At 64.3% G+C, this 26851-nt stretch overlaps 2 protein-coding genes across 4 annotated transcripts; one reads left to right on the top strand and one right to left on the bottom strand.

Annotated features, from left to right (window-relative positions):
- The first annotated feature begins 3612 nt into the window (after window positions 1-3612).
- On the top strand, window positions 3613-14561 carry C6H14orf180 (chromosome 6 C14orf180 homolog). Of its 3 annotated transcripts, none has more exons than XM_035728133.1 (6): window positions 3613-3811; window positions 9320-9446; window positions 10603-10655; window positions 10826-10953; window positions 12636-12680; window positions 13152-14557. In XM_035728133.1, exons 2-6 carry the CDS (start codon window positions 9336-9338, stop codon window positions 13355-13357), a joined length of 543 nt encoding a protein of 180 aa, XP_035584026.1. In that variant the 5' UTR covers window positions 3613-3811; window positions 9320-9335; the 3' UTR covers window positions 13358-14557. The 3 variants fall into 3 exon arrangements, with proteins under 3 accessions (XP_035584026.1, XP_035584024.1, XP_035584025.1); XM_035728131.1 differs by having other exon boundaries at window positions 10823-10953; XM_035728132.1 differs by lacking the exon at window positions 3613-3811 and adding an exon at window positions 5428-5539 and having other exon boundaries at window positions 10823-10953; window positions 13152-14561.
- A 670-nt stretch (window positions 14562-15231) lies between these two features.
- TMEM179 (transmembrane protein 179) lies at window positions 15232-26370 on the bottom strand. The gene is made up of 4 exons (XM_027568765.2): window positions 25981-26370; window positions 20299-20436; window positions 19654-19732; window positions 15232-17883 (listed from the first exon to the last, which is right to left on the bottom strand). Exons 1-4 carry the CDS (start codon window positions 26283-26285, stop codon window positions 17704-17706), a joined length of 702 nt encoding a protein of 233 aa, XP_027424566.1. The 5' UTR covers window positions 26286-26370; the 3' UTR covers window positions 15232-17703.
- Between the last annotated feature and the right edge of the window lie 481 nt (window positions 26371-26851).

The following is a 26851-nucleotide window of genomic DNA, read 5'->3' as shown; positions in this document are numbered from 1 at the left end:
TGACCTGCCTGAGGGTGGGGGTGCTTCGGTCTGAGAAGGACAAGATGGGTTTGGTCCCAGCTCTATTGTGGGCTCCAGAGTGGTGGGCACTGACCGTGCCCAGCTGGCCTGTGGCCTCAGGCAGGACGCTCCACCTGCACCAACAGACAGGCGTCTGCCCCGGCAGCGGCAGGTCAAGAGCACCCTGGCGGACACACGGGCCGGACACCACACACTCCATGTTGCCGACGTCCCTCCCCCCCCCAAGTGTTACCCTGGAGTCGTGCAGAGCCTTTGCGAGACCCCAAAGGCAGGAATCCTCCTTTGCTTGCCTCCAGTAGTGGAGAACTCACTCCCTCCCTTTCAGCTGTTCCTCCCCTGGACAGCTCTGCTGGGTAGAAAATCCCGCCATCCCCACCCCACCGCGTCCCAGGAAGGACGGCCCGTGGACTGTAGACTTGGCTCCAGTTCAGGGTCTTAACCAGAGCGTGCATCAACCCCTCCATGTAAAGCCCGTACTCTCCCACCCTCCTTCCCCTTCCTTCTTCCCTCCTGAGCTCCCCCCCCACCCCCACCCCCGCCGCCCAGGCTTCACTCTCCATCCACCAAAGGGCTCTGGCCACTCCTCATCCCTCCTGGCCCTGCAATGGTGCTGAGGGCCCTCCTGTTTCTCCCCACGCCCCAGCCGGGCCCCAGGACCCACAGGTCCCGTGCTCACACTGGAGGGTCCGGGGCCCAAGAACCCACAAGCCCCGTGCTGACACTGGAGGGTCCAGGGCACCCCAGGTTGCTCCTCCAGCCCCACGGCTCTCGGTGTCACTACTGAGGACATGCACCTGCCATAACAAAGTGCCACAAACAAGGTAATTCGAGCAATAAGAAACAACAGAAATTTACTTACTCCCCACAGGGGACACAGCCCTGTGGCCAAGGATGCATGGGGGCCGCACAGGGGTGAGCAGGCCCCTCGGGCTGGCCGAGCAGCCTGCCCACGCGGGACCTGGCCCTGGATCCAGGCCATGGTGAGGGAGGGGCCACATCCAGGCCTCCCCCCACCACCACCACCACAGGGCTCCTTCACCCAGCAGGACCTCGGTCCCAGGGTGGTCTGGTGGTCAGAGCCAGTGCTGGGCCACAGGTGGGGGGCCGTGTCCATGCACTTGACAACACGGGGGCCACCGTGATGCTCCCAGGCCATGCTGAGTCGCTGGGGTGGCCCCACCATGGAGCCCCTGCGGCCCTCCCTGACCACTGGATGGAAATCAGCCTTGCAACAGCTCGATTTACCCGTCCGCGTGGCTGGGCCGCAGGCGCCCAGGGATTTGGTGGAACATGACTCCAGTGTTTCCAGATGAGATGGGCATCTGACTCTGTGAACCGAGTAAAGCAGATGCCGGCCCGGTGTGGGTGGGCCTCATCCGATCAGATGCGGGTGCAAACAGAACATCAAGGTGGAGAGAGAATCCGCTGGTGCAGCTGGGACACGGGTCTGCTCGGCCGGGGTGCTCAGAGTGGAGCCCATGGCTGGCTCTCCTGGGTCTGCAGCTCACCGTCTGCAGATGGTTGTGGACCTCGCGGCCTGCACCCCGTGACCGGTCCCTTAGAGCGACTTGTATATGCACCCACATGTGTGTATCTGTCTGCTTCTCTGGAAAACACTTTTCTCTTCTGGGCTTCACAGCTCTTGGGACCACGTAAGTACTGGAACATCTCCTGCCTTCCCAAGAAGCCACAGCCAAGCTAGGGCACAGCTGTGTGCCCAGGGCCTGGCACAGACCAAGGGTGCCATAAGACCCACAGTCGGAAGAACTGGTGGTGTGCAGGGCATCGCTTCCAGCTGACAGGAGAGTCGAGGCGTGTTGCCTGGGGTCCCCTCGCTGGCACAATAGAGCTGGGACCAAACCCGTGCTCCTGGCCCTCCACGGCGCCTCCCCAGGGGCACAGGGACCAAGGACCCTCTGAGGGCTCCTCTTGGCCTGCCTTATCTCGCCCTGCAGACGCCAGGCAGGTATGAAACTCAAACAATGGAGGCGCGTGCGGAAGGTGCAGCGCGTCTGATCAGATGAGGCCGGGAAATAGTACCAGGCTGGGAGTGGAGCTGGGGGCAGATCTCGTGCCACCAGGCCTTGGGGTGCACCAATAAATCACCCGGAGTGAGCTCCTGCAAGAGCAGGAGATGTGGGCTCCCCCTGCCCGGCCAGCAAGGGGCACGAAAGCAGCTGTCCCAGAGCCCTGGCCTGGGGGTGCGGCCAAGCCTCCCGTGGTGGGGGCCCCCGGGCGCAGGCCGTCACCCAGCCAGGCATGGCGGGTAGGTCAGGAGGGGTGTCTGGCTCCAGGGCCTCAGGAAAGCAAGCTGCAGGCAGGACCCCCGGTGCCCCCAGCCCTCCTGGGTGCTATCCCTAGAACAAGGGACACCACACTGTGTCCCTTTACACACGAAGGTGGTGGGAAGGGCTCTGCGGGAACACGCCTGCCCGTTCATCCTCCACCCGGTCCACGGCTGCTTCCACCCCGTGAGGCAGAGTCAAGCCCAGAGAGCCTCACATCTGCCATCTGACCCTTTACACGGAGAGTCTGCTGCCCCAGCACGGACATGCACCCCCCCAAGGCACCTCGCGACCTCTGCCCACACCGCGCACCGATGCTGCGTTCCGGGCACTGGGGCTTGCGTGGCCTGCAGGGGATCCCTCTGCCCCCACTGCCCCTCCCAGCCCTGGTCCCCCCTGGACACCCCAGGGGCCCTGCAGCTTTGCCTGAGTGCCCAACAGAGACAGAGTTGGGGGTCTCTCTACACCCCCTCGGCCCGCCCCCAGGACGGGCTGAAACCATCCACACCCATCAGGGACCCGCCCACACTTGGGCCCTTGTCCCTCCTCGGGCCTCACTCCACTGGGGCTGCCGCAGGCACCAGTGCATCGGGAGCGGGCGGGGGCCGCTGAGCCCGGCCAGGCTGCCACCTCCCCGCTGTGTGGCTTCAGGCCGGTTGTGTCCATGCTCCGAGGGCACATGCTCATCTGCAAATGTGGGGCAGCTCAGCACCTGCCAGCTGACACCCACACACAGTAAGGAGCCCCCGGCCCAGAGGGGACCCTGGGAAATGCTGGTCCCTTTGCCCCTGCTGCCCCCCTCTGACCTGAACACCGGCTCTGCCTGCTGGGGCGATATGGGGCTCAGCCAGTGCACCCCAGGTCGGCAGCATGGAATTGAAGCTTGGCCTTTTCCTCCTGGGACCCCAGAGCAGGACGTAGAGGGTGCAGGGGTGAGAAGCGGGGGGGGGGGGGGGGTGGCTGGGTCAAGGGCAGGGTCAAGCAGGGGCTGGACGCTATGCTCCCCTCCCCTCCCACAGCCCCCACATCACCCCACCCCCGCCTTCCCCACCCCCGCTCTGCCTCTGATTCCAATCCACGGGCTTTCCAAGGGCTGCACAGCTCTGGAACCGGAAGCCGGGAGGGCAGGAAGGGGGCACTGACCCCTTATCTTGTCTGTGTTCGGGGCCTGGGAAACCAGTAGTTCCTCTCCTGCACCAGGACCAGCAGCCTATCCTCAGGGTCACTGCTATTTCTGCCAAAGGGGGGAGATAATTATAGCTCAGCTCTTGCCAGCTGGCCAAGCTCTGCCGCCGAGGGGCCTGGGGCGGGGCGGGGACACCGGCCGGCCACCGACTGGCCCCACAGGCTGACCAGTGGCAGCTCCAGACCGGAGCAGCTGCAAGAGGCTGGACAGACCCAGGACTGCCTCTCCGGGGGGCCCAAGATCGGGCCAGCAGCACACTGGACCACTCCCACTGGACCACGCCACAGAGCCTGGCTTCACGGACCCAGGAAGGAGCCGGGTGAGGTCCCAGCTCAGGGCGACAGGGAGACACTCACTTCCCATTTGGGAATGGAGCTGCCAGAGCGGAAATTCACAGCCAGAGATGTGGGCAGAGAACCTGGCATGGGCAGGCAGACGGGCGGGCAGGTGGATGGGCAGACAGGTAGGCAGATGGGCGGGTGGATGGGTGGACACGGGCCAGGCAGAGCACACTGCATGGCCCTGGGCAAGGACGGGGGCTGTCCATCCCATTCACCTGGGACATGGGCTTTCAGTGCTAAAAATGGGCACATTCCCAAGCAAACCAGGGTGGTCAGTGACCCCAGAAGACCCAGACCCCTCTGAACCTCATGTCTTGTCTGGAAGTTGGGGGTGGTGGGTGCTCGCAGAGACACCGCCAGTCCCTGGCGCTCCCAGCCCTTCCTCGGCGGCCTGGCCTGACCCGAGGGCTTCTGGACACCCATGGGTGAGGTCGGGAACTTGGCCAGTTCCCCCACAAAGCTGGGGTGCAAGTCTCTACAAATCTCCCCTGACAATGAGCCAAGCTCTGTCCCTTCAAAAGCAGCCGGCAGCCAGGGTTCTTGTCATTTCGCCGGGACTGAGGCCAGGTCACCAGCGAGCCCTCCTCAGAGGCCCCGGGGGTCCTGCTGAGGGCAGGTTTACGCAGCGGCAGCCAGGTTGAGCCGGGAATGGAGTCTTAATCCAGTCAATTAGCCCAGGCCACAGCATTTGGTTATCCCCAGAGAACCGGCCCTTCTCTGAGCTCACTTGATCAGAAGGAATCTCTGCTCTGGCCCACAGTGCACGTGGGTCACCCCTCCAACTCAGAGCACACCATGTATTGGGCATCTACTGTGTGCAGGCCCCTCCAGGAAGGTTAGCGCATTATCTCCATCTTTATGGCATGCTAGATGGTTGGCACAGACCTCCACTCTACATGGGGGCCTGGAATTCGGGGTGAGTGGCCCACCTGGGTCTCCCTGTGGCCAGGGTCTAGGCTAGGGTCCACCCGCTCCCTTCTGCCTGGGGCTCTCAAGGCCAAGATCCCCCATTCCAGGGTACCCCCTACACCCAGCAGACACCCAGCCATCACCCTGACCTGCTGTTGTCCCATGTGCAGAGATGTGGGGGGGTGTCTTTGGAGACGGCCAAGACAGTTCCCGGTCCCTGTGCCCCCAGCTCCAGGCAGGTGCCTGGGCAAGCCCAGTGAGCCAGCGGCCAGCCAGGGGGTGGCCCCCAGGGGTTCTCCTCTTGCTTAAGTCAGAAATTTGTGTTATCTGGGGAGCTGCCAGCCTGCTCCGGGCTGTGAGTGCTGGGCTGGGGGCAGCCGGCCCTTCCTGGGGACCCCTGCCCACTGGCCCTCACTCCACCCCCCAGCCTCCTGAGGGAGGCCGGCGTGGGCGTGGGCGTGCCCATGGCCTCCTGTCCCCTTCTCCAGCTGGAAGAAGGTGTAGCATGTGTCCTGTGGCCTCAGCATCCCCCCCCCGCAACTTAATTCAGACAAAGCTGCTCAGGGGAGGGGGAGGGCACACACCACCCAAGGCCACCAAGCCCTGTGGTGACAGCTTCCTCCACGGCCAGACTGTCCAGAGGCCACTGCCCCACCGTTGTAATGGAAACTTCTCAGCTGGCCTGTGAGCCACGGCGGCTCCGGTTCCCACTCTGCTCAAGGCTCCGATCGCCAGCGCACTGGGGGCCGGACCGGTGGGCGAGTTCACCCAGGGGTGCGGCACCTGCAGGAGCCCAGGTGGGCCGGGGCGGTGCCCGTGTGCACGTGTGTGTGCCCGTGCACGCACGGGGTCGGGGGGGTTGGGGGGGAGGCTGTGCCCGTATGTGGGGTGTGAACGGTGGGGCTCAGAGCTCCAGCCTCCGCAGGGTGAGGCCCTGACGTGGTTCCCCCACCTGCGCCAGCCTGGCAGCCCCTGGAGGAGGTGTCACCAGGACAGGTACGCAGGACGAGCCCGGGCGGTGGCTCCGCTCGATCAGGCTCCAGACGTGCCGGGTCAGGAGGAGACGCTCAGCTTCCCCCGGGCTACAGGACTGCCGGCAAGCTCCTCCACCCGCCGAGCCCCGGGGTCCTGTGGGTGAACAGGCACAGTGCAGGATGTGAGGGGTGACAGGGAGCAGGTGTGCGTGCCGAAGCGGCTGTCGGCCCCACAGTCACAGCTGAGGAAGGCCCCCTCCCCGCGCAGGGCTGCACTATCTGGGGGTCTCAGAGGGACCCCTGGCGAGGATGGAGACATACCAGCAGGCAGTGGGTGGCTGGTGGCATGGGGGTGGGCCCAGGGGTGAGCGGGACACAGAGGCGTGGTCAGCCTGGCCCGGGAGGAGGTGGGAGCTATGGCAGGACAGTTGGCCCCGCTGTCAGAAGCGGTGAGCTGGGCGGGAGCTGGCCCGGCCTGCCTCGCACTATGCCTGGAGGCTGGTGGGAGCAGTGTGCAGAGCTGGGGCTGGGGGGCCCATGGGGGCGGGTGCTGGGCTGCCGAGCTGGGCTGCAGAGGCTCAGCCTCGGTGGGCCAAACCCCATAGACGGTCAGGGCTCTTGTGGGTGCACGGCCTTGGTCGGCCCACGCTTCTAGGAAGGAGGGCAGGAGAGCCTGAGGCTCCCCGCTCGGCACTCCAGACCCACCACGCCTGGAGCAGGAGCTCTGGGGAAGGCCCGGGGCAGGCCCTGCACCTCGGGCGCCCTTGGCCCACCTCTGACCGGCAGGCCCCGCCAGGCAGGCGCCCACCCAGAGACAATGCTGGGCAGGCTCGGGCTGCAGCGACCAGTGTCCCTACCCCCAGGGGAAGAGGGTGTCCCCTCAACAGAGGTGAGAGGCTGTTGACGGAGAAGCCCTGCCCTTGGGGCGTGTCCTCCACGGGTGGGGGGGCGGTGGTGACACTCCACAGGCCCCAGGCCTGAGCTATTTTCTGCCCTTTATCACCCATCTGTCACAAGCGGCCTCAGAGTGGAGGGCACTCCTGTTACTGTTGCTGCTGGAGGCCCCGAGGCCTCCCCGCTCCCATGCAGGGCCCTGCCCTCGGCCGGCCAGCCAGGGGTGGAGGGGGGCACTGCCCGGCGGCTGGAGGGGGGCTGTGGAGGAGCCGGGGGGCGGTGCCAAGAGCAATCCTCACCTCCCTGTGTGCGACGGGTGGGGAGACTGAGGCCCAAGACATCATGCTGTTGAGACACACGCTGAGCCATAGGAAGACAGAGCCCAGGACTCAAGCCAGTGCTCGGTGTTGGCAAAGGCCCCCACTTCCTCTCGGAGGAAATGACACTTAAGGGGAAGCTGGAGCCTGAGCAAGAGGCAGAGATGCAGCAAGGCAGGTGGGGCAGGGACAGTAGGTAGAGGGGAGGTGGGGGGAGACTAGCCGGCAGCAGGCGAGGACCCAGGCAAAGGCACATGGCCCCAGAAGGCCTGGGGCTCCCGAGAGCCGCCTGGGGGGAGGGCAACGTCCTCACGGGGCGGAGGGGCCCCAGGCTCTCTGCCCAAGCAAAGCCACTCTCCCTGAGCGACCGTCCCAGGCTCCCTCTGAGCCCCTGGCACACAGCCGTGCTTGGCCACACCGAGCCCACGGAGGAAGTTGCTATTGTGATCCCTATTTTCAGCTGAGTAGACTGAGGCACAGAGAGCTTAGGAGGCCTGTCCAAGGTCACGCATGGTCACACAGGGTCCCTGATGAAGCTGGCGGGACCCACCGGGCTGCCTGCACCAGAGCCACAGAGACACTCACGAACACACTGCACACACCACACACATGTACGCAGAGGCACATCACACTCAGACACACTCAGACATGGCATGCGCCCACATGCTTGTGCGATCACACCCCCCACACTACACACTCCCATGTGCTCCACGTGCATGAGCACTCATGCCCATATGTACAAATAGCCATGCACACTCGCATGTGTGTGCACAAGCATGGACACACACTAAGGTGTATGTGCAGTCGCCCTCACACACACACACACAAGCACACACAGACATGCTCGCTCATATATGCATATGGACACGTGCTCATGGGCACACACCCACACACACGTGCACACTCGTGCTCGCCCGCACACATGCGCTCGTGCTCACACTGTGCACACACGCTCGCATGTACACACTCATGCTCACACACATGCACACCCGATGCTGTCCCCAGTCCCGAGCGGGAGGGCAAGGCACTGCAGGGCCCCCGGCTGGGTACTGCTCTGCAAGCCTCACCAGGCCTGTTTCCTCACCTGAGAGGCCAGCAAGCCGCCCTCCCTGCCATGTCCCCCTTGCTGGGCTCGAGGCTCCTTCCCTGACTCTATTTGCAGTAAAAAGCTGACGCTGAGGAGGAGAAAACTGCTCCCTTTGGAAATAATTAAAGCCGCCCGGCTGCGGAGCGCGGATGTCATTACCAGGCTCTGCACAGCTGTGCTGTTGACGCCTGGTGGGGCCAAGGGCGCGGCCGCCCTGTCATCTCCCCGGGGAAGACTGTACGGGGGCCCTGCTCAACCCTCGAGGCCGTCCAGCTCTCAGGGGACCCTGACAGCACCATGCAGGGGACAGTGCGGACCCTCACCGTCAGCCCCGCTCTTAGCGCTGAGCGCAGGGGGCATCCTTGGAGGACAGAAGCCAGGGACGCTCCTCACAAAACCCAAACGTTCGCCATGTACAGAGAGGGCAGGGATGTCCACAAAGGACCCCAGACCAGGGAGCCCTGGAGGAGCCTGGGGCTGGAGATAAGGAGGGGCAGGTGACCCGCATGCCACCCCCCAACGCCTCTCATTATCCAGGGGGAGGGGCAGAGACTGCCCTGGTGTCTGAGTGGCCGGGGAAGCCCTGGGCTCAATTTCTCCACATGTTCACTGAAAAGGGTGGGCCCATCACCCCACCCCCAGGGCCCTCGAAGGACAAATGCTCAATGCCTGGCTTCACCTGCACGGGTGCCTGGCGCGGTCTGCGCCCACAGCAGGACCCGGGAGGTCTCAGGAGTCAGGAACCCTTCAAAGGCGAACGAGAATCCACCAAGAGGGGCTGCGTCAGGGAGGACGGATCACAGGCTCACGGGTGGACGTGGGGAGGCGCCACCTTACACCTAGGAAGTAAGCAGGTTAAACCTGGGACAGGGCAGGGCAGAGAGACCGAGACTAGAGATTCTAGGCTGGCCCCACCAGCTCCAGCCCCTCGCGGAGCCAGAGACCCTCTGGAGCAGCCTTCCCAGTCCCATGGAGCCCCAACAGTGCCCGGCCCTGGACCCCTTCCCTCACACCCCGGAGGCCCCCCAACATGGCCTCAAAACATGCACATGACGTAATAAAACGCACGCTTCCTGAGCACCTAGTACCGGAGGCTGGTTGTAGGTTACCGACGGCAGCCCTGTGGAATATGGCGCAACCGTGAGGGCTGATGATGGGGGACACTGGCCGCCGGGGAGGGTGCAGGGAGCACCGTGCTGGGAGCACCGGAAGGAAAGCCGTGTCTGCTCATGGGCAGGGCAGACGGACGTCTCCTCCGTCTAACAGTGCTGCTCGTACAATAAATAATGTCCCTGCTTCTTTTAGGACCATGTTCCAATAAATGAGGCCTACAGGGCGAGCCTTGAGCCCCGACTCCCGGCCAGAGACGCGACATCACACCAGGAAGAATGAAGAGGCCGCTCCCGGCTCGCCGATGCCCAGGGCAGGGAGGGTAAGGCTGGGTCCTGGACAAGACCCAACCCCAGGATCCCAAGGCCCATGCACCAGGGTCAGCCACCTGGGCTCCCGCTGTGGGCAGGGAAGGGGGAGCTGAGACAGGAGGCACGGTCCCTGTCCTTGCCCGAGCTGTGCTGGCCCCAGGAACCCCAGGAGAGAAAATCACCGGGGTCGGGAGTTGGGGGTTGGTGGCTCTTTAAAGGTTTGGTCTGGCAGAGAGGGTTGGAGGCCCCTGGGGGGGACACGGCACGCCCAAAGGTGCAAGACCAGGGCCGAGGGCAGGGGTACAGCATGCAAGGGCAGAGAGAGTGGACCAGGAGCGAGCGCAGGTGAGGCAGAGAAAGCAGGAGCCATGGGGGGCTCCAGATGCTTCCCCAGCAAGGTCACTTTGCAGCCCAGGGAAGGGGGCATGCAAGTGGGGCAGGGTGGACAGAGGAGGGCCAGGCCAGGGCAAAGTGGGGACCAACTTCAGACCTGAGTCCCTACCTAGCCTCTGTACTCACTGCGAGGCTGGTGGCAGGCCACAGGCCCAGGCGTCCCACCAAGTGGAGGAGACAGCCCTGAGGTGGACCCAACCCCAGGACTAGGCGGGTCCCATGTCCCCCAGAAGGCCAGCAGTAAGCTCTGTGCGGCCAGGGCCTCCCAGCCCCGAGCCATTCAAAACGGGTACTCAGCTCAGAACAGCCTGTTGTCCCCAATTTATAGGTGGGAACACTGAGGCTCAGAGCAGTCTAGCAACTCCACATTCCAAACAGCATGGTGGGAGGGCAGCCCCTGGGCGGGCACCTGTGTCCAGGCTCTGTCCCATCGCAGCGCAGGTCTCATGCTCAGATCCCTCACCGTGTCCACAGGTGAGTGACAGAGGCCCGCTGTGTGACACAAGCTGGGCACTGACCCCAGACAGCCCTGGCTCAGGGCCCGGCCTCCTCCCCCGCACCGGGTGTAGAGGAGCCCCGCGGGCCCAGTGCTCCGGGATCCAGTGAGGTTTTGTGCGGGCAGCGCACAGGAAAACGGCCCTCAGTGGATAGTCACAGTTATACCGTCGCCATCACCATGACTGTTACAGACACCGTCGGGGTTGGCGGGGGCATGGTCCTGTGCGGCCACGAACACCGCCACCCATCGTGATGGCCCCGATGGCTCTGTTCCAGCCCCCACCACCCGGGAGCAGTCCCAGAGTCAGGCCGCCGGGCTGGGGCAGCAGGTGGGTCAGGTCCACGGGGGTCTCCACACCCCCGTCGGGTCCCCCACAGCGCGTCCCTCTGCATAAACCCAGAGGAGGCAGTGGGGATCCTGGCCCGGGCAACCTTGTCTCCTGCCCCCTGGGGGCTCACTTCTGCTCGCTTCCCTCTGCCTCCCACCCCTGCCCAGCAGGGCGACAGGAGGTGCCCCCCCCTCCATCCTGAGGCGGAGCGGGCCGGGGTGCCGTAGCCACGGGGCCGAGCCACAGAGGACCTCGAGGCGTGTGCGGTTCCGGGAGCCCCTGGAGGTGACCGTCCACTGTAAGAGCGGAGTGCAGTGAGCAGGCGGGGGGCCAGGTGGGGCGGGGGCCACATGTCCCAGGACCTCACAGAGGGCCATCTGGAGGGACCACGGCCACCTGTCCTGTCTGCACAGACAGAACCCCAATAAAACCCGGCCCACGGCTCAGGCTAGACAGAGTAACGGTCAACAAAACAGCCACTAGCAGTAAAAAAGCAAATCAGAGCTGCCCAAATCGCAACTGTCCTCTCGAGGGAAGGCCAGTGGGCAGTGTCCCCAGCACCCGCCCACCCTTCCCGCCAGCACTGGAAGCTTCCCACTGTCCCTCAGCTCCCCCCACACCTGCATCCCTCACTGCCCACCTCCTGAATTCCCCCAGCCCCAGCCGAGGTCCTGGGGTCCTCCTGCCCCAGAGCCCCTCCCCACCACCTGCCCTCTCCTCCCCTGGCCCCTTCACTCCCTGCCCATGGGACTGGCCCCTGTATCAGCTAGCCACGCCATGTAACAAATTACCACAGACTTAGAAGCTTCGAGCAGCCCACATTTATTATCGCAGTGACCCCGTGGGTCAGGGGTCTAGGCACGGCCTAGCTGGTCCTCTGCTCAGGTCTCCCAGGGCAGCTATCCAGGTGTGGGCCGGGGCAGCCTCTCAGCTGAGGCCTGGGGCCCTATTCCAAGCTCAGAGAGCTGTTGCAGACTTTGTTTCCTTGCAGCTGTAGAGCCCACAGCGGAGCACCTCCAAGACCAGGAGCAGACCCTCCCTCTTTTTTTAAACAGCTTGCCTGATGAGGCCAGACCCACCCAAGATAATCTCCCTTTTGATGGACTCATAGTCAACTGATTGGGGTTTGCCTCTCAGCTGCAGAATCCCTCCCGTTTTGCCTTCTTCTGTTGGGTGGAAGTCACAGGCCCCACAGTAAGGGGAGGGGACGACACTAGAGGGGGGTAGGAATCACGGGGGCATCTGAGATCCTGCCCACCACAGCCCGCAGGCAAGGTACTTCCTGACACCTGCCGAGTGATGGGTAAAACTCCCACCCGGCACGTGTTAGCTCCTCCCTGGATGGCCCGCCCTAAACACCCAGCCCAGGCCTCAGCTCCTCTCCCAACAGCCTGTGCCACTCGCTAGGCTCCTCATACCTGCTCTTCGCGCCCGTCGCTTCCGGGTCCAGCGCTTGCCCCACAAGCACAGCTCAGCACTCCCCCGGGAGCTTCCCAGCAGCCCTGGAGACAGACACTCAGCGGGCCGGGAATCAGGGCCCAGGCAGTCCAGGGGGTGGCCCGGGGCCCCCCAGTGCACAGTGGAGGATGGGCGGGTGCCCAGCCCTCACCCAGTGCCAGCCCCTAGGGCCCAGCCCAGGGACCCCGGCAGGCCCCTCCCCCAAGCCACCACAGGGTCGCCCCCCCCCAGTCTCTAGAGCAGCACCCAGCCTCTCGGGCTCCCCAAGTTCTGGCAGCCTGGGCCTGAAGCCATGACGCAGGGTGGGACCTGCATGTGGCGCTGGGGCCACTGGCCGGGGTGGGGGCATGGGTCTCCCACCGGTGAAACGGGGCAGCTGTAACTGACTCGGCCTGTCTCAGGGAGCTCTGCGCGGCGGGCGTGAGCTGTGAGGTCCTGAGGGCACTGGGCGGGCTGAGGCAGTGTGCGCCCCCAGGCAGGGCCCCTCCCCACCCAAGCCCACTCTCCCGTTCTCCTCCCCAGACATCGCCCGCAGGGAGCCCACCTCCACCACCACCACCAGCAGGGGTGAGTCTGAGCCCTCGCCCCCACCCCCGCATGCCGTGCCCAGGCCACCCTTGCCGCACACCCCCACCCCCGGGGGCTCCTGCAGGGCCCCCCGCCCTGCCCCGTCAAGGCCGCTCGCTCGGCCAGGGCCCCTGACACACACCATAGCCACAGCAGCACCCCTCTGCGGTCACTCCCCCTTACTCCTTCCCCAAGGGAGGGTGCCAGAGCACAGCCGCTGGGAGGCTCTTTCACAAGGAAGCCACCCAACACTGGCAGAGGCCCCAGGCAGGGAGGGGGGTGCCCCACGCCCCCTGGGGACCATGGGCGGCACCCCCAGGACCCACTCCAAAGGAGCCCACCCTCAGGGTGAGCCTGGCTCTGTCTGCAGCCTCCCCACCAGCCCCGCAGGGAGGAGGGAGCCCCACAGGGTCCTCATGGTGGGGCTGGGCCTGCGGGCAGGGGTTCATCCGGGTCCCGCTCCGCCCCCAGCGCCCAGCCGGCCCAGGCCCCGAGGCGGCTCCCTGCTCCTGCGGCTGTGCGTGTGCGTCCTGCTGGTGCTGGTGCTGGGCCTGTACTACGGCCGACCCAAGCCCGTGGCGCTGGCCCTTGAGGACCTCCGGGCCCGGCTCCTGGTGCTCGCCCTGCGCCTGAGGCAAACGGCCCTCACCTGCTGGCGGGGCCTCCTGCAGCGCTGACGGAGGCCGGCCGGACGCTCCCCTCCACGCCTGGGGCCCCAGCTGTGCAGGGCAGGAGGGGGGGTAGCCCCAGGTCAGGTGGAAGGGCTTCAAGCCGAGCCCGGCTCTGCGGCAGCACGTGACCCCGCCCCCTCCAACAGGGCCCCTCTTGCTGCACATGTTAGGGTCCACCATGAGGTTTTATTAGAAAGAGAATTCCACACAGGCTTCAGCCCTGAGAGCCCCCCAGACCCTCCCTCACCCCAGTGGGAACTCTCCGTACCCTTGGGCCAGGCCTGGATGTGGCCACGCGGAGCCCTCTGAAGACAGGGACACTGGCCCTGTGTCCATGGGGCCCCTCAGAGGTGAAACTGGCCTTTGCTACTTCGGGCTGGCAGGGCCTGGACTTTGAAACCCCGTCGAGACAGGCGGGTCTGGCTGTCGGGGTGGGGTCCTCCCTCCTGAAACTACACACGGGGCAGGGGGCCTGGCATCTCCCCTTGTTTGTGGTGTTGGGGTGCCAACCTCTGAGCCCAGGTCTGACCGCTCCCCGGGGCCCCAAGGCCTCAGGGACCCTCTCATGCCCCGGGGGGACATACATGCTGCCCCCCCCCCTCCTCAGCTGTCCACGTGGGAGTGGCTGAGAGGGAGCTTGCTCCGCCCAGACCCCGCCACCTTCAGAACACAGCCGCCCGTGCCGGGACCCCAGGCTGCGCCACGCACCAGCCACAGGGCCTGGGTGTCCCATGACTGTGTGCGGACAGTGTGCCACCACGGGCGTTGCGAGGCCATGGGGAGACGTGGCAACAAACTCCAGGGCCCCCGCAGACCCTGCATGGAGGGGGACGCCTGAACAAAGCAGGGAGGCCCATGGGCAGACGCCAGGAGGGACTGCCAGGAAGATGCCATCTCCCCCAGCCACCTTCAGACAAGTGTCCACGGGACGGCCAGTGCTGTGCTGTCCCTTCCCGGGGTTATGCCCTGAGCGCCCGTCCCCACTGCCTAAGCGGGGACACACTGAGTTTTTATTAAACCACACTGCCACCCCTTTTATTAGTCTGGGGGTTTTTACCCAAAGGAGGGATATGGGGACCAATTTCCTCTGCTAAAGCAGAGGTGGGGGCACAGAGAAGCCTTCCCTTCTAGGCCTCAGGGGCTGGGGTGGTGCTTTCCAGGGTTCGGGTTTGGGGAGCTCAGAGCAGGGAGCCCAGTGGAGAGGAGGGGCCTGTCTCCAGGAGCGGGAGCCTCGAAGGGGTCCCGGCGGGAGGTCCAGGCCCCGGCCCTCGCGGACCCTCCAGCTGGTTCTAGCGTGACCAGGGTGCGTACGGCCACCTCCGGCACCAGCCCAGCCCTCCCCCCAGGACCCCATCTCGTCTCACCCCCACCCCCGAAGAGGACAGGCAGGTTACTGCCCCATACTCCAGGCGGGAAAACTGAGGCTCAGAGAGGTTGGGTCTCATGCCCGAACCCGTGGGGCAGGCACAGTCCTCGGGCTCAGCCCCGTCCAGTCCCAGTCCCGTCTTGGGGAAGCCCTGCCACCAGGGCTCTCAGCCAAGGGCCGGCCAGTCTCTGCAAAGACGCTCGGCTCTGGAGGGTCCACAGACCATGAGCCATGGCTTCGGGGAAGACGCTGCTCGGCAGGTGCACCACGACCCGGAGACGTCAGTCCTCGCACCTAGGGGCGCCATGGCAAGAACGGAGACCCCCAGAACAGGCGCACACATGAGGGCACAGCCACGGGAAGGCCCAGCCCTAATCCCGGCCAGTTTCTGAAGCTACAGGGACGAACACGGGCAGGTTTCTAAATCTTAGCCGCGGACGAAACCCAGAAGCCAGGAAGCCGAAGGCAGAGGAGGGCAGGTGGGGACGGGCGGCCCAGCAACCACACCCAAGGCTCAGGACCTCTGTGTTTATTTTGACTTTGAGAAATAGATACACTTAAGTGGAAGAATCATTACTTTCAATTTCGTCAGAAGTAGAATGAAAACGAAGATGCGTCATCCAACAGCAGCCGGGAGAAGCAAGGCAGCACCGCAGAGGCGATCCTGTGGTCCCGTCTCAGGAAGCCCGGGGCCGGCCCCCGCCCCCGCCCCCTGCAGGGCACACAGCGCGGTCCCACTACCCTCTCCCAGGAAGCCCCCGGGCACAGACATCTGGAGGTGCCGCCAGTCAGATAGGTCCATGCCAGCGACGAGCCCCGCTCTGCAGGTGACCCTTAGAGGTGCATGTGGACGCACATCTCTGCCAGCCTGAGCGAGGGGCACCCCACACCGGCTCCCAGCAACCCATGCATGGCAGCTGCGAAGGGCACACCCAAATCTGCTGTGGACCCTCAGGCTCTAGAAGTCCACGGCCTGACCCTGCTCGTCCTTCCCAGGGCCTGGCTGGTTGCTGCCAACAGACCGGAACTCTCCGGGGCCGGAGAGGGTCCCCACAGCCTATGCGCAAGCACCTGGTGAGAGCAGATCTTGAGCCAACACAACTCCCCCAAGGACCGGCCAGCCGCTCTGCCTGGCGTTCTCAGCCAGGTCCTGGGGCCGGAGTGCCTCTGCAATGCCGGCCTTCACCCACCTGGCCCCGGTCTCCCCCACTGACAGGTGCCAGCTGGGCAGCGTCTGTACAGGCGACCTGCAGGCGCCCCTCCCTGGCCCAGGCTCCCTGCCCCACTCCGCACCTCGATCCAGACCCAGATCCACGGCCTCTGGAGACCCTGTGCCCGCCACGTGGGACACCAAAACGGCCTCTGGCAGCACAAGGCACGGACATGGGGAGCCAGGTCTCTCCTTTCCTGGAGGGTCAGCCCAGGAAACGGGAATGGCTCACTGAGCCCGGGGGAAGGAGCGCCCCACTCCTGGGCAGGACTCGGGGGACTATGTGCAGTTGCAGAAGCCGGGGAGCCCTGTGAAGAGGGGCATCCACAGCCAAGCAGCCCCAGGTTGCTCATCACTGAGCTCTAGGGTCCCATTTCCACCCCCAACTCCTCTTCCTGCCTCCGTGTGGATGGGGTCGTGTCCTCGGGGGCCTTGGTGCTTTGGACGCCATCAGATGGGAAGGCAGCCCCTCCACTGAGGTGCCAGGGGTACTGGGGACATCCCAGTGGGCGAAGGTACCAAGGAGCTGCTGTGTCCTCCCCCGCTCTGATCTCTGCTCACACCTTCCGGTGCACACACACTCACACGTATACGTTCACACTCACTTGTGCACACACACATTCCCACCCATACTCACACTTACGCATATGCACGCTCACGTGCACATACCCACATTCTTGTGCACACTCATGTTCACACTCACGCTCGTGCACATGCATACTCACACACAGCTTGCTCACACACTTGTATGTTTGTGCATACGTGCACAAGCACACTCACACTTGTACATGTGTGCTCACATACAACTGCACACTCACATTCACACGCTCACACCTTCCCCATGCAGACTTCCACATGTGCACACTCATATCACACATACACTTCCACGCCCTCACATGCACTCACACACACATGCAGACACTTGCAGTGGCACCTGCCCCATCCCTCCCTCCATAGGAAGTGGGGCACCCCCCAGCCCATGTCCCCACCTCCCCACACTGTGCCCCTCCAGGCAGGGCCATGCGGGGCTCCCCCAGCCAGTCCTGGGGCACCAGGCACCAGCTCCCAGCTCTGACACCACAGCCACTTGCCAGGACGCCCGCACAGCCACCACCTGACTGCGGGCAACACCACTGGCCCTGTGCTTTGGATGCTGAGACCCGCCTGGCCACCTGGGGCCACAGTGCCTGAGCACAGGGAACTCAGCCCTGCGGTGGGGGTGGCGGAAGCGCGGGGCCAGAAGGCGGGCCACACAGGGCAGGGCAGCTCCTTTCTGCCATTGGACCCCTGCTCCCAGGCCCCACACATTGCTCAGGAGCAAAGGACAAGACTGATGAGTGGCCATCGTGGGTTGGGGTCACTCTGGGGACATGGGCTGCTGCCACAGGATCGGGCACAGAATCACACCTGGGCAAGCAGATGGAGACAGCGTCCAGCTGAGGCATGACCTGCAAGCCCTATGGCCAGAGGCATCCAAGAGGGTGGATGCCCCCCGCCCAGGCTCGCCCGGCCAGTGCCCCCGGGACAGGGGTGCTGCATGTGCATGAGGCCCGGAGGGGGTCCCACGGTCTCTGTGTGTCCCTGTGTGAGGGCTGGCGCCCACCCTAGTCAACTGCCACACTCAAGGTGGGAATGGGGTGCTTGGGTGAGCGGGGTCACTCACGTCACACAGAGCCAAAGGGAAACATGCAAGGCGAGGGGCAAAGCCGGGCCAGGCACAGTCCCCAGCTCCTCCCCTGGGTCGGGCCGTGAGCCCTGGGCGGGGTGGGGGGCATCCTAGATGACAGCACTCTTCTCCTCCTGGAAGGAGGCACGGGGGGTCGGCCTGGCCAGGAGCAGCTCCTTCTCGTGGACCAGGTTGTCCAGCAGGTCCTCCTGGCGGTAGTTGTGGTAGACTTTCAGGAAAGCCAGGATGGTGATGGCCAGCCAGGCCAGCCACGAGGCCCAGAGGCCAAACTACACAGAGGGCAGAGGCGAGGTCAGGAGGCCAGCCAGACCCACCACCCACTGCCCGGTGCACCCACCCACCTGCCCCTGGGAAAGGTGGGACCCACGTTGGGGACCGGTCAGGGACTAGCCACGGGGCTCGCCATGGGGCCCACCATGTGGGACCCACGTTGGGGACCGGTCAGGGACTAGCCACGGGGCTCGCCATGGGGCCCACCACGGGGCCCACCTCGCCTCCTTCTTCACACAACCATCCCTCCTGGTATGTGGCGGCCAGGCCTCTGAACCCCAAGTTGGGCAATGCTTTCAGGGACTCTGACCACCCTCACCCCCAGGCAGCCAGGCCCGCCCGGCTCCATGGAGAGCCCATCTATAACACAGCCTCCTCCAGCCACTGGAACAAACTGACCTTTAGCTGCCGTTACCAAACAGCTGAAGGAGAAACAATTTAATCAGAACCAGGCCCGAGCCACATTAAACAGATTCTCATTGGAGGTTATTTATCACCAGACTCAGCTCACACCTTTCTAATCTAATTGGCACAAATTAGGGCTGAAGCATTTTCCACTGAATTTTCGTGAAGGTGTCTCTAGCAGTTTCAGCTCATCTCAGCAAAGAACCTTCAGACCCACCGGATGTCCAGCCCCCTAGAGGGCTCCTCTCCGTCAGAGACCGGTCACTGGCCAACGTGAGCCCTGAGAGGAGGGTCTGGGGTCCAGAAACGGACCTGGAGGCCAGCAAGCCCTGCTCAGTGCTGGAAGGAGCCCGCCCCACCTGGGCACCCCTCACCAGTGACATCTGCCTGGACACAGATGCAGATTTGGGGAAACAGCCCTTACTGACCACTAACAAATCCTGACACAGCTGCATCCCAGCAAACGGGGTCCCCAGAGATGTACCTGGAGGGCAGGGGACGAAGCTCACACAAGGGTAGGGCAGGGAGGAGCTGTCCCCCCAAAGCCGTTGGGGGTGGGCTCCTCCAAATTCACAGGCTGGATCTCCCCACACCCTTCCTCAGACACCGCATCAGCTTCCCCTGGCCAGGGAATAACCGCGAGCCCTCCAGCATTTACCAGAGCGTGCTCACTTGGTGCCAGGAGTCCAAGCTCCCTGCCTTGGCTGCAGACCCAGGATCAGATGCCTAGTGTCCTTTCCACCTGGCACAGAGCCACTCCCTCAGCCCCTGGACCTCACGTCTGCAGTTAGCTCACCTGGCCCCTCCTCCTAGGATGCCCCAGACCTCACCTCTCTCTACATCCACCTGCAAGAGCCCCCACTAAGTCTCTGAAACCCAGGAATACCCCACTCACTCAGCTGTATCTCCTCTGCCGGGCACCATCCTCAGCCTCCCCTGGATGAGGGCTTTGGGAGGCAGGCTGTGCACTCAGTGAACGTTCAGCAGTGAATGGACCCCTCCCCAACAATGCACGCTTCCCCATCTACCTGGCAGCCCCTCCCACCAGAAGAGCCCCCCTACCTGGACAGCTCCCTTCCTACCAGAACAGCCCTGCCTACAGGGGCAGCGCCTCCTACCTGGCAGCCCCTCCCACCAGAACGACCACGCCTACCCGGGCAGCCCCACCTGCTGGCAGCCCCTCCCACCAGAACAACCACGCCTACCCGCCAGCCCCGCCTGCTGGCAGCCCCTCCCACCAAAACGACCACGCCTACCTGGGCAGCCCCTCCCACCAGAACGACCACGCCTACCTGGGCAGCCCCGCCTACCTGGCAGCGCCCCTCCTACCAGAACAGCCCCGCCTATCTAGCCCCTCTGCCTACCTGGGCGATGGCAAACTGGTCATAGAAGGCAGAGTTGTCCACGCTCAGCTCCAAATTGATGTCCTGGAGCTCTTCACAGCTGAAACAGCAAGACACAGGGTGGCAGGTGACGCTGGGACACGGCGCACAGGGAGAGACATGCAGCACCCCCAAACGGTGAGGCAGCTGTCCGGGCCCCAAAGGCCTCACCCCTGACCCCCCCCAACCAAAAGCTTCTGCTCGCGTTCCTCCCCATCCCTCCCCATCCCTCCCCATCCCTACAGCCGCCTTCCGAACCCCCAAGGAGCAGACTCAGCTCAGTACTCTGCGGCCCACCTCCAAAGCAGCACAGGGTGGGATCTCCTGGGCCTTGCCCTGCGGTCATATCAGGCCTCCAGGACCCGGAGCGCACTGGGCCTCTCCATCCCCTAGCCCGGATCCACCCCCCTACCCCCACCCCCCGGCGGTGCAGGGGCCCTCCTCCCATGTGAAGGGGGCGCTGACGTCAAGGGGGCAGGTCCAGGGGAAGGCCCTGGCCAGGTGCGCCAGGTGCGCACAGGTGGGAGCCCCAGGCAGGATGAGCAAAACCTCGGGCTGGGCTCGGAATGGGATTCATGCCCAGGGCGTCGCCTGGGGGCAGCAGGGAGGGGCGGGGCCCAGGCCCACCTGTGGGGCACAGTGCCCTTCTCGGTGATGGCGTCACACCACATGGTGAAGCCCACGCTCACGATGGTGCTGGCAATGAAGACGAGGAAGACCACGGAGGCGCTGACCAGGAGGTTCAGAAAGGCATAGAGGAAGGAGCTTCAGCAAAGGACAAAAGAGGACGGTCACCTTGAGTCACTACCAACACCCCAGCGGTGCCAGGAGACAGCGGGGGCTGGGCCCGGCTGGGGCAAGGGGGCCATGCAGGGCCGCCAGGGCCACTTTCACCTCCCTCACTGCCCCTCACCCCGAAGTCCCATCCCGGCCTCCCAGAGGCCTGGAGGGAGAGCGCTTGTTAGCACGGCCTTACAGAGGGGAGGCAGGGCCGAGATCTGACCCCAGGGATGCTTGCAGCGCATCGGCACTCTTCCCGGGCCATTCCCCCACTCGGCTGCCCTGAGGCCCTGTGCCCTCACGGCCATCAACACCACTGGCCTGGACCTGCATCAGGAGCTTGAGGAGTGACCCCGCTCGCATCTCTCCACGGAAGCCTAACAGGCCCAGCTGTGACCGGGGTGGGGCACAGGAGGCAGGGCCACAAGGATGGAGCTCGGTCCGGGTCCGCACAGACCTGGCCCCACTAGGGGCTCCTCCATCCTCCGTCCAAGGGGCCGGCCCAAGGAGACCATGGCAGTGACCCCCCTCCTGGGCTCCTGACTGGGCTCAACCGGTGTGGACCCAGCAGGGGACTGGCAGTGGAAATTCTCCTTCCAGGCCCCTGCTGGGGATGCCCCCGGCCAGCTGTCCCTCTACCAAAGGTCAGCAGCCCCTCCAGGTGGCCGCTTCCACCCAAGCCTCCCCTACGTGGTCCCCGTGACCAGAGGTGACAGGGCCACTGCAGGGCCCACACCTGGCCCACATCCTCGTCCCTGCCGACCGCCCTCCTCGGGTTATCCTCACTTGGGTGAGCCATCCGTTTCCAGCGGGGACCCTGATGGCAAAATCCACCTGGCCCTGGGCGCTCTGAATAAGAGGTCGCGGCCTAGAGTCATAAAGAGGGGTACGTGATGGCCCACCCCACCTCCGAAGTCGTCACCAGACCGAGCAGGCTGTCAAATCCGGCCCACCTCTTTCCCAGCTGCGTGACCTGCAGCAAGTTGCCCTCTGGGCCTCAATTTCTCCCTCTGTTAATCGGGGAGCAGGAGCCCCCCCCCCACAGGGTCATTGTGGAAACTACGGGAGCTTATGTGGGCAAGGGACAGACAGCGATAACCGCAGGGGTGTGGCTCCCTCCCCAGGACAGGCCTCCACCCATTGCTGGAACCCTGACCTGCCGGGCCCCGAGCTGCATGCATGCGTGGGGCTGGGCCTGTGGCCACAGGACATGGAAGTGTGGGTGGGGGGCAGGAAGCGTGGGGGCAGGGTCAGCAACCAGATACCTGGAGACTGGGCCTGGGGGCAGCTGTGCCCCCTGCAGTCAGCGTGGGGCTAGACAGTGTTCAGGGGAGTCCACTCCCTGGAGCTAATGCTCTAAGGAAAGCAGAGTTTACCCAGAGCCTACACCCCAACTTTGGATGCCCCCCAACTCCAGCCGAGGAGAGCGGGGTGGTCCCAGGATGACCAGGACGGAGCTTCCACAGGCAAAGCAAAGAAGCTGCCTGCCCTCAGCACAGAAGGCCAGATCACGGGGACAGCGGCTCCCTGGGTGCCCTCCACCTGCCCGCAGCCTTCCACTGTCCCACCAGGCACCCTGCCCAGCAGGTGCCCAGCATCCTGGATGAGCAGCCGCTGCCCCCAGGAGGCCCTCCTAGAGGGAGGAAGGATGGCCAGGGTGCAGAGGACATGCTGACCGGGCAACCACCAACCTCAACTCCTGCCCCCTCTCATGGGAGCAGGCGGCATGCCCCACATTCTGTACTTAATTCTAGAGAGGCACACCAGCGGCTTGCTGTTCCCTGTGTGGCCAGAAGCCCCCTCGGGGAACCCCCTGAGACGCACCCCCCCCCACGCCCATCCCGACACCTGCCCCTCCCGCCCTCAGCGGGGTTTGCAACACAACCTCCCATAGCCAGAAAACCCGACTGTGCAGACTCCAGCCGCATCCCTATTACACAGGCACGATTTGGGGTTCTCCTCCCATGACAGGAACATGGCCTCCCCATCCCATGCCCCCCAACAGCCTCCTCCTACTTCCCCAAGTCCATTTCTGGTCCGTGGAACCTGCCTGGGCTTCACAGAATTTTGAAGAATTGGGAGTGTCCGGAGCCTCAGTGGGCCCGGCCCCCAGAGTGCCCAATGCCACCCTCTCCCCACTCCCCAAGGACCCAGAGGGCAGCGACCAAACAACCAGGATGGCCGGCACACACAGGGTTAACTCCATCTTTCTCGCTGCCTCTCAGGGTGCCGGCCTGGATGTGCCGTCTCCATGGTGACCGCTATCCCGGGAAGCCCTGGGAGCGATTTGTAAGCTAGGGGACACGTGTGGGCAGACAGATGGGTTGTTTTGACCCGGCGCTGCCCAGCTGTCAATCACAAACCCATCAACGGCAAACCGCGACCACCTGCACACTCCAAGGGCTCAGCACACTCAGGCCTGTGACCCACCCTCAGGTCGCCCATGCGCCCCAGCCGGAAGCACCCCAGGAAGCCACAGGTGCCAGAGTCGCACACCCATTCCTTTTGCCCTGTCCACGCCTGGGCACAAGCTGTCCGAGCCCCCACTTTGCCCATGGACACACCCTGGAGGGAGCTAGAACCACAGACAAGGTCTGTCCCAGGCGCTGGAGACCCAGCCGTGAGCCCGTCACACAGACCAAAGGGTCGGGCTCTGCCCTCGCTCTTGGCCGGGCTCCTGGCTGGTCTCTGCAGCCGGACTCAAGAGAATTAGCGGGTAGGGCCCTCTAGAACTCCAAGTCGGACAGCCGCGCTGATGTCCCTGACGGGCTGGACACCCTGAGGGCCCTCGCCATCCCTCCAGCTCGCTCTAACAGTCCTTCTGAGCCTCCTGTCTGTCCCGAGTCCCCACTGACCCAGCACTTGCCTGCCTGCTCCACGAGGCCTGCCCAGCAGGGGAGCTGGGATTGGCTTCTCCGGGTTCCCATCTTGCCTGCGGCTGCAGAAGGCAGGCCCAACCTTTGTGGGGGCTCAGGACTTGCTGACACAGCCAGCCTGCAGGGTTGACCCCTCGGCCAGACTGTGGACCTGCAGACCTCTGGGCTGGGGAAGGGGGGCGGTCGGCGGGGGTGGGCTGTGAGGCAGCAGACCTCACATGCAGGCACTTTTCTGTCTTCATTCAACAAACACTAATTTGTGACTCCCAAGCTCAGCCCTGAGCACGCAGAGAGAAATGAGGTGCACGCCCACCTTGGGTTCATCCAGCCCAGGGTCCCCTCAGATGGTGGGCCACCCCAGATATCCAGGGGAGCTCTGGCCCAGTCCTACCACCAGACCAAGATGAAGGGTCGGCACCTGGACAGATGGCACAGCTGGCTGGCTGCCTAGTGCATCTTGTCCCTATAAGACAACTGGCCTCGGGGTGTTCAGGATGTGGAAGCAGCTCTCTGGGTAGCTCTCTGGGTAGGGCCTGGCCTCCATGGCTCAGTGATGCAGGATCCCGGAGCCCCAAGAGACCCCTAGAGACTGGGAGCAGAGCAGCGAGAGCTGAGAGGCCCAGAGCCTTCAAGAAAGGAGTCCTGATCATTTCGCACAAATTGGGCAGCAAATCTGGGGAGCTCAGTAACAATGGTTTCTGTCCTCTCATCTTAAGGCTGTAAGATGTGGTCTCTTCAGGAGATTTGTCTTATAGGGACAAGGTGGAGTGATGGGCCTGAGCTGATGGCCAAACCATGGCCCCTGCACGGCCTGTGCCACTGCCCTCAGCTTCCCAGACCGAAGGGACCTCAGCTACACTATGCTGCTGACTGTCCATCCCTTTCCTCAGACCTTGTCTCACATTTGGAGATGCTTCCCTGCCCCAATCTGCACAGAGACACTGATCAGACTTGACAATGTGCATGCAACGTGACAACATCTCAAACACCTCCTGGGGACACCAGCCACTGTTGTGGGAAGGAGGAGGCCTGTGGCAGGGCAGGGTGGCCCCCTGACCAGCCTGGGCTCACCCTAGGCTGAGCCCCAGCGCCACAGCACCTGGAGGCCCCCCAGGCTGACACGTGCCTTCTTGCAGACCCTCAATCCAGAACCTTGGTGCAGTGTGCCGAACTGTGCCCACGACAACACGTGTCCGAGGCTGCACCCCAGGACAGGTGCATGTGACCTTAACTGGTCTTTGCAGGTGTCATTCAGCTGAAGATCTCAGGATGAGGTCATCCTGAATTTAGGGTGGGCCCTAAATCCAATGACTGGTGTCTTTATAAGAAGAGGGGAAGAAACGGAGAGGGGAGAGGCCGCATGAAGACAGAGACTGTGGTAAGAGTGACAAAGCCCCAAGCCAAGGAATGTCAAGGGTCGTAGGCAGCTACCAGGAGCAAGCCTAGAAAGGATTCTCCCTCCCAAGGGAACCCACCCTGCCAACACCTTCATCTCCAACTTCTGGCCTCCAGGACTGTGGCAGAATAAATTGTTTGTGGCGCTTTGTGAGAGAAGCCCCGGAAACTCACGCACGTGCGTTGCTGGACTTCACCCCCTCTGGGGGTTTCAGTCCCCGCGCTGGGCTGTTCCGGTCCTCTTCACACTGCCACCCTGTTAATCCCCTCTGCCCATGCCCAGGCCAGGCTGAGGGCTCTCAGGAGTCCCCATCTGACCCTCCAACCCACTGAGACCGCAGAGCAATAGTTATCTCTCAGGTCCCCAAAAGAAGAGAAAAGCCCCCTAAAAAATACCAACAAATAATGGATGGGGGCATGGGTGGGGCAGGGTTTGGGAGAAGGCCGGATTTCCCCTGTGGATGTGAGGCCAGCAAGGGCCAGGAGCAGGTGGGGGTGGGTCCACAGAAGGTCCCAGGGATAAAGGCGCATGGCAGGCTACAAGCTGAGGACCCCGGGTGAAGCACATCCCTCTCTCACAGAACTGTGCCAGAGTGGGGAAAGGTGAAGAGGAACACAGAGACCAGGAGGCAGGGAAGCCTCCTGCACATGCTGCTCCCTGTCTTGCACTCCCAGCCAAGCCCGTGGGCCTAGAGAGGTTCCCGCTGGCCTTTGCCCCACCCTCATCATCCTTCCCAGGAGGATGGTGGGGATGAGGCGAGGACTCCCCAGCTGGCCTTGTCAGCCACCTGCCTGGCCTGATCCCTCCCCTGCACCTGGAGGAGTGCGGGGGCGCAGACCCGCTAGGGGCTGTCCGCGGCACCCATGCCTGAGCCTGAGCCAGCAAGCCAGGGAGGGCCCGGGTCCGCTCAGAGATGACAATGCAGTATTTGCATCCCAAGGGCGGGGGTGGTAAATGCCCAAAGCGGGAGGTGATGCGCACTTGGGATGGAAAGTACTGGCCTTGTACAGAGCGCGGGAGACCCTCATGGTCCGCGGGGTTCTGCGTAGACAAAGGGCAGTTTGCATGGAGGCAGTGAGCACCAAGGGTTGACATTCTTGGGCCTCTGAGCTCCCCACCCACGCCGGGGAGAGGGTGGGACTCATGCTCCTCCCTGGGGGAGGACGGCCTGGGGGCGCTGCGGGCTCGGAAGGGACTCTGTGCCCGGCCTGAGGGCTGTGTCTGATGGGGCAGGGCGGCCGCCAGGCCCCCACTTACCCCTCGTGTCCCTTGCAGAGGAAGAAGAGCGTGCGCCAGGCGTGCGCGGCGGCGAGCAGCAGCGAGAGGAGGCTGGCGAGCAGGCTGAAGCGGCAGGCGGCCGGCGGGCCCCACTCCTGCACCGTGAAGCGCTCGCGCTCCTGCACCGTCAGGTTGGCGCTCAGCCACATGCCCTCGGTGAAGAGCAGGCAGCGGCCGCGGAAGTCGTGGCCGTTCTCGGACAGCGGCACCACCACCACGAAGCTGAAGAGGAAGGCCAGGAAGTAGCAGACGCACTGTGCGAAGAGGAAATTGTTGAGCGCCATGGCTCGCCCAGACGCGCCGAGGAAGCGGCGGGCGGAGGCCGCAGGGCCCGGCAGGCGGCGCGGGGCGCTGGGCGCGGGCCGGGCAGGGCCGCGCGGGAGGCTGCGCAGTGGCGGCGCCGACGGGTCCTGCGCGCCCCGCCCGGGACGCGTGCGCAGCGGCCGAGCGCGGGCGGCGCCTGCGGTCAGCACCGCGGACAGCTCCCGGAGGGCGGGCCGGGCCAGGCCGCCGGCCGCGGGGGACCACGCGGGGTGTGAGCTGGGGAAGGGATGCACCCATGGAGGCGCGGAATGGGAACGAGAGTGTGGCTAGGTCGGCGTATGGAGAGCCGACTCTGCCATTAACGGTAGCAGGAGCGACCCGTGTAGCTTCACCTAGGTTGCCTCTGTCCCCTGTCCCCCATGAGCCTGAAGGAAAGGAGACTGAGAGGTCCAGGAGGGACGTGTCCAGGAGGCCCACGGTGCTGGGCGGGAGTGAGGTTGCAGCCCAGGCTGGAATGATTATTTTGCGGGGCTCTGGAGTGCGAGGCGTTGGGGAGAAAAGACAGAGAGTGGAGGAGTTGGGGTCA

This window comes from Zalophus californianus, chromosome 6, assembly GCF_009762305.2.
Source record: "Zalophus californianus isolate mZalCal1 chromosome 6, mZalCal1.pri.v2, whole genome shotgun sequence".
Classification (NCBI taxonomy): domain Eukaryota; kingdom Metazoa; phylum Chordata; class Mammalia; order Carnivora; family Otariidae; genus Zalophus; species Zalophus californianus.
This window is presented reverse-complemented; position numbering and strand designations above follow the sequence as displayed.